General features: G+C 43.6%; 1 protein-coding gene across 1 annotated transcript in view; it reads right to left on the bottom strand.

Annotated features, from left to right (window-relative positions):
• Positions 1-6,553, bottom strand: part of LOC101863875 (spectrin alpha chain, non-erythrocytic 1) — a gene marked incomplete at its 5' end in the record, with an annotated part of 39,056 nt that extends 32,503 nt beyond the window's left edge. The window contains 3 exon segments of the mRNA XM_013090975.2: positions 42-128; positions 4,721-4,818; positions 6,319-6,553. Of these exon segments, the coding sequence (XP_012946429.2) occupies positions 42-128; positions 4,721-4,818; positions 6,319-6,553 (420 nt within the window).
• Between the last annotated feature and the right edge of the window lie 403 nt (positions 6,554-6,956).

The following is a 6,956-nucleotide window of genomic DNA, read 5'->3' as shown; positions in this document are numbered from 1 at the left end:
GTCAAAGACTACAACACAACAATAAAGCACAAGCCACAAACCTTTTCCTTCATCCAGGTTTCGAACTCGTTGCATTCGCTGAAGAAGTGGAACAGCTTGATAGCGTCCTCCAGGCTGATCTTTCTGGCCTGAAACGACCAAATATTATTTTTTTAAATTACACTTTCATTTGTCCTGGAAGGGCACTGTAGTTTTAATCAGAGTATTACGGCATTTGCAACGCAATAAGGTCACATAAGTGCCGAAGATTAGAGGTGTTACAAGAGAGTAACACACATAAAAAAGAAGGAGGAGAGATCAGGACGACAGTTGTTTGATAGGAAAGAAGGAGCAAACCACACCAAAGCACCCTCCAACCACCTTCGAAGGGCACTTTATTTTACAATGACAGACTTACATTTACATAGGCCCTACATAAGTACATAATTATAAATACGCACATACATTTATGCCTACATAAATACATACATAAATACAAAATATTACACAAATACAAAACAGTTTACAACCAAACCACTGTCGGTCGCCACTGTGCAGCGCCCTGTATTTTGAGCCAGGGATGTCGTGACTTCCTCAAGGAAAAAAAACAGAATCCCATAGATTTTGTTCATAGAGTGTTCTGTTTACAAGTTATAGAGTTACCAATTGCCATTACGGTGGTGAATAATGTAACCTGCGAGCTAAAAGGTAAAACTGTTGTTTGACCTAATTTGGTGGACAAGGGAAACTATCAGACCCGCGCACTTTTTTACGATATCGATACAAATAAACTGTCGATTCCATCCAACGGTTACAGTCCCCTTGACAAAACTACTCTGTGCAGCCACCCATCCAGATATCATTATATTCGTTTTTCTGCAGGCGTCAAGCGACTTCGAGACCATTTTAAAGCGGAAAGTAAAAACACAGACCAAACAGAAAGGCACTACCAAGAAAGGAGAGAATGTATAACAAGCAAATGTACGCAGAAGGACAAATCTCAATTTTTATCCTGAATGAGCAAGAAAATGCTGCCCCAACACTTTCAAGACCGCCCCTGTCCTGTAAATATGTATTTATACCTGAAAAGCCTAGTCATTCAATTCAAAATCTAAAATTAATATCTGGTCCCAAGCCCAGTAAAATAATGAGGGTATTTAACTTGTTGGAAGGTACTGGTTTTGGCAATCGACAATCTAATTGTATCATCATCATCATCCAGTGCCAGATCTGCGACAGACATCGGCGATCATGGTTTTCCATTCATTCCTTTGCTCGGGTGCTCTCAAAAAAGCTACGTTTCCCTGATCTTTCCCTGTTACCCATTTGTTCAGGTTCCCTAAGTATGTTGTTCTGGGCCTACCCCTGCCTCGCTCGCCCTCAATTTTGCCAGTGAGAGCTAGATGTTCAAGACCCTTATGTCTATTCGGGTGTCCCAAAAACTGCATTTATCGTTTCCTGGTTGTTTTTAATATTGAGCGTCCCACGTGGGCTTCATCAAGCACTATCTCGTTTGATTTCTTTTCCTTCCACGATACTCTTAGCAGTCTCCTAAAAAATCACATTTCTGTTGCTTCTATTTTATTTTCACTGTCTTTAGTGATTGTCCAGCATTCACAGCCATATAGAAGGGTTGACCAAACATAGCATTTCAGAACTTTCATTTTGGTGTTCATTGAGATGTTTCTATTGTATATCATCATCCGGTGCCTTGCCGACTGGCGTGGGCGACCATGGACCTCCACTTCACCCTGTCCTTCGCTGCAGCAATGGTGTCTGTTGTTCTTGCTGCTCCCAACCATGGTGTTATCTTGTCCAGTATCTTTTCCCTCTGTCTGCCTCTGCCTCTCTTTCCATCAAACTTTCCTGTTGTGACAATATTCTCTAATGCTTCTTTCCGCATTGTGTGTCCGAAGAAATTTGCCTGTCGTTTTCTTATATTCGTGATAATTTGTTTTCTATAATTTGCTTCAACCAGGACTTCATCGTTTGTTTTTCTAGCTGTCCATGGGATACGTAGCATGCGTCTTATGAACCACAACTCTGTCGCTACAATTGTTCTTTCCAGCTGTTTATTGATTGTCCACGTTTCGCACCCGTATAATAGGATTGGCTCGATGTAACTTTTCAGTACTCTTTTCCTCGTTTCCAGTGACAGATTGATGTTTGTTAGTATCTGTTTCATCTTGTGGAAGGTTGTTTTTGCTTGGCTTTGATATTTTTTCTCGGAAGTGCGCGGCACAGATAAGCGTCCAACAATGACGATAATGTAACAGCAATTAGTAACATGAACCCTAAAGACTTGAAGTGAGCGAGCCACCAGGCGTACGGAAAAAGCTATTTGTGAGACAGCGTGGTGGAATCAGGCTCTCTTCAAAATAATCAAAGTGGACAAACTTGCATTTTTCCGCAGGTTTGTGAATTTGTATCGAATTTTTGGTTTTTTGGCTCAACACCTTTAATGCCCGTTAAAGAACTCAGTTCTGAGTGGGATTGACTGAAAAACGTTGATTGAAGGCACAAAGAATATGAATTTTCAGTTACCATGGACTCTTAAGCTCAGGAAGTAACTAACCTTTGGTGGCCATCTTCTCACTAATTTTACCTCTGAAGCCAGGTGACCCCACCGCCTTCATTTGCCAAATATCTCGACCTGTATTCCAGATAAATGGATATTTTTTTTCAACCAAATACGGACAAGTAAACAAGCTTTAAGATGATACCAATAACTCTACATGCCCAAAAATTGACGAGAGCCTGATTCCACCGTGTTGTGACACATTTCGCGGCAAGTAACCTAAAACCGTTGGAAACGTCTGACCTGAGAGTCATAATGTATGGGTTGGGTTTCAAGCCCCTTTCGACACTGCTGGACCCGCGCTTCACTCAGGCATTTCCGAAAGGACATACTCAAGAAGGTGGAGAGTTATGGGAATTCCCCATTAGAGCTGGGCGGCTAGGTTCCAGACTGTTGAAAGCAAAGAGTCTACATAACAAAAGTGGCCACTTCTCTCTTTGAGCCAATTAAAAAAGTGTCCTCAAAATTCGGTGGCGCCCTCTTCGCAAAAGCGCACCTTTAGCGAACAGAGTTACCCTACTTGAGTTTAAAAAATCAAAGTGAAACTAGCAAGTTTTTGAATTAATTTCGAAAGAACGCTTTTTTAAAATGGTTACGCTGACAAAAAACCTCTTCCGGAGGGAAGGGTGATTGTTTTCTTCGTTTAATTTGACTTTAGAATGAAAGGCGAGAGGTCATTAAAATTTTTTAAAAACTAAAACTCCGAACTGAACGAACCCGAACTGCTGATGAACAGCAGTCGATCTGCGCACGCAAGGAGGTGCTATTCCTATTCTTCTTCTGGAAAAACGAAAGAGAGCTTCAAAACAGACTGCAGCGCCATCTGAAGCAAAGAGCATACTTCCTGCGGACACTTTTTTGGCTGAGTGGCCCATCTTGTTATTTACTATCTTTGTTGAAAGCTAGGAATCGTAGGATTCGACTCCAAACCCAATTACTTACTTTCTAATGATGTGATTTTTTTCCGGTGGTTACCTGGTTGGCTCCGAACATGTTCAGGATTTAGGACACCCTTGATTTCGGAACACTACGACGCATCAACTAATTGTATCGTTCAAAAATACTTTTTTTTTTCAATAAGAAGATTCTAATTATTAAAATATCTGGTAACCGTTGGTTTACATAACAAGGAGTCGGAACTTTTCTTCCGCAGCATTAATCGTGGGAATCAGTTCGGAATCGATCGTTCGCCCAGCTCTATTCCCCATGGTGGTTAGGCCCTCTTCATAAATGGATGTCTAAGAAGGATAGGGGGGGGGGGATCAAGTGGTACGACCGAGTCACAAATGCTCAACTGTGGAAAAGAACAAGCCAAAGGTCAGTACAGGATGACATACAGGTGAAGAAATGGAAATGGATTGGGCACACCCTGAGGAGACCCCCGACAAGCATCATCAGACAGGTTTTGACGTGGAATCCAGAAGAAAAACGTAAAAAAAGAAGACCAAAGACGACATGGAGGCGAGCGGTACAAGCGGAAATGGAAAAGGCGAAGACATCATGGAAACAGCTAGAAAATGATGCATAGGACAGGCTTCAGATGGAGAAATGTTATAGATGGCCTATGCTCCACTGGGAGTTAAAAGGGGCAAGAGAGAGAGAGAGAGAGAGAGAGAGAGAGAGAGAGGGGGGGAGAGAGAGAGATAGGGGGGAGGAAGAGAGAGAGGGAGAGAGAGAGTAAGAGAGAGAGTGAGTGTGTAAGAGAGTAAGAGAGAGAGAGAGAGAGAGAGAGAGAGAGAGAGAGAGAGAGAGAGACAGAGAGAGAGAGACAGACAGACAGAGACAGAGACAGAGACAGAGACAGAGACAGAGATAGAGACAGAGAGACAGACAGGCAGGCAGACAGACAGACAGACAGACAGACAGACAGACAGACAGACAGACAGACAGACAGACAGACAGACAGACAGACAGACAGACAGACAGACAGACAGACAGACAGGCAGGCAGATAGACAGACAGACAGAGACAAAGAGAGAGGAGAGGGGGGGGGGGGGGAGAGAAATAGAAAACCAGACCGACCTGTGAGCGCAAGATGACAAAAAAATAATAAATGGTGAAATGGTATAGGCAGACAGACAGACAGACAGACAGAGACAGGGGGAGAGGGGGAGGGGGGAGGGGGAGGGGGAGAGAGAGAAAGAAATAAAAAAGCAGACCGACCTGAGAGAGTTTGACCAGCTTAGAGTACTGCGTGGTGAGGCCTCTCTGCCTTGACTCCACGTTGTCCTTGTCGAAGTGAAGGTTGGACTTGGACCGCACTGGGGGAACACACACACAAACACATCACATCACACGTCATGATACCGACCGCCTTTATTATCTTATTATAGTAGTGGGTTTTACGGCGCTCACAACTGCTTAAGGTCATATGAGCGCCTAAGGGTGGGTGTAAACAGAGAAGTCTTTACAGGGAATCAGACTAACTCTGCTCACCTCTCTAGCTTCAACAGCACAAGATTCGCTTCGACTATCAAGGCACCCCGGAAATAGAAGGTCACAAGAGAGTGACAAACATACAAAAGAAGTAGAGGAAAATGACAATAGTAAGGATTAGGAAAGAAAAAGCAGCAGTTCCCAGTTGTAGATCAGGCACAGTAATGAGCGTGACATAAATCAGCCCATTTACAATTCTACTGTGCTTGAACGAGAAAGGTTTCTGCATTGGGAATGGCCTAAAGACACTTCAGTCAGTGGCACTTGGGGGGGTGGGGTGCCTTTAGTTTAGTTTCAGTTTTAGTAAAAGTGTGCCGAAGTTTAGAGGTGTTACAAGGGAATGACAAACATAAAAAAGAAGGAGAGATAAAGACGATAGGTGTTTGATAGGAAAGAAGGGGTAAACCACACCAGAGCACCCGCCAATCACCCACAGTAAAAGTTTTACGGCACTTGCAGCATTATAAAGTCTTATAAGCGCCGAAGATTAGAGGTGTAACAAACACAAAAAAGGAGGAGGGGGGGGGGGGAGATAGAGACGATAGATTTTTTCATAGGAAAGAAGGGGCAAACCACACCAGAGCACCCGCCAACCGCCCACAGTTTAATTTAGGTAAGAGTTTTACGGCGCTCGCAACTGCATAAGGTCATAACATGAGCGCAAAGTTCACAGCGCGGCTTGGTTCGGGTCAACGATCAATATACCGCTTTGATCAACTGTCGTTTATACGGTGATCCATGTCCCCATTATAAAACTGAAGGAGAAATCATGCAGTTTCTCAGGAGATTTTTTAGAAGGAATAGAAGTCAAATGAAAGAGCTCTGACAGAAGCCCTACCCTCTATTTCCCCTCTATTTCCGCTTCCCCCTCCAAACCACTAAAATATTCCCCACAATATTGAGAGCGACATAAAGACTGTGGAAAACAATCATTATCAACTCGTCGCTATCGCCAGGCCAACAACAGGAAGTGACATATGGCGTGGTCAAGGTATGACCATGGACATTTCTGCGTGTGTATGTGCACCTGAGTGTATGTGTTTGTGAGAGAGAGGGAGAGAGACAGATATGGAGAAAGAGAGAGAGAGAGAGAGAGAGAGAGAGAGAGAGGCAGAGGCAGAGACAGAGACAGAGACAGAGGCAGAAAGCGAGGCAGAGAAAGAGAGGCATACAGAGAGAGAAAAAGAGGCATACAGAGAGAGAAAAAGAGGCATACAGAGAGAGAAAGAGAGGCATACAGAGAGAGAAAGAGAGGGGGGGGGCGGGAGAGACAGACAGACAGACAGATATACAGACAGAAAACCACACACAACCCCACAACATACCAGAAGGCGCACGCCTCAAAGAAGACCGGCTCTTCTTCTTCTTCACCACTTCTTTCTTCATCACAATCTTCTTGACCTTGACCTTCTCGGGGACCTTGACAGGCTGCTTGATGACCTTCTGCACGACCTTGGGCTCCACCTCTTTAACGTAGTTGGCGGGCACAAAGCCCTCGGTGGCGTCCGCCTTCCTCACCTGCCACCAGTCTCCGTTGGTTCTCTGAAGTAGGATCATCACCTGCAGAAAAAAAATGAAATGGTACAGGTTTTTAAAAAAGTTTTAGTAGTAGTAGAGGTTTTAATGCGCTCGCAACTGCATAAGGTCATATGAGCGCAAGAAGACCAAAAAATAAATCAATGGTGAAATGGTATAGGTTTTTAAAAAAAGTGTTAGTAGAGGTTTTTCGGCGCTTGTAACTGCATAAGATCATATTATGAGCGCAAGAAGACAAAAAATAAATAATAAATGGTGAAATGGTATAGGGTGGCTTGTTTTAGTAGAGGTTTTACGGCGCTCGCAACTGCATAAGGTCATATAAGCGCAAAAAAATTAGGGGCGTTACAAGAGAGTAACAAACACAAAAAGAAGAAGGGGAGATAGGGATGACAGATGTTTGATAGGAAAGAAGAAGCGAACCACA

This window comes from Aplysia californica, unplaced genomic scaffold, assembly GCF_000002075.1.
Source record: "Aplysia californica isolate F4 #8 unplaced genomic scaffold, AplCal3.0 scaffold01761, whole genome shotgun sequence".
Taxonomy (NCBI): domain Eukaryota; kingdom Metazoa; phylum Mollusca; class Gastropoda; order Aplysiida; family Aplysiidae; genus Aplysia; species Aplysia californica.
Note: the sequence above shows the minus strand (reverse complement) of the source record. Positions and strands in the feature narration are given on the sequence as shown.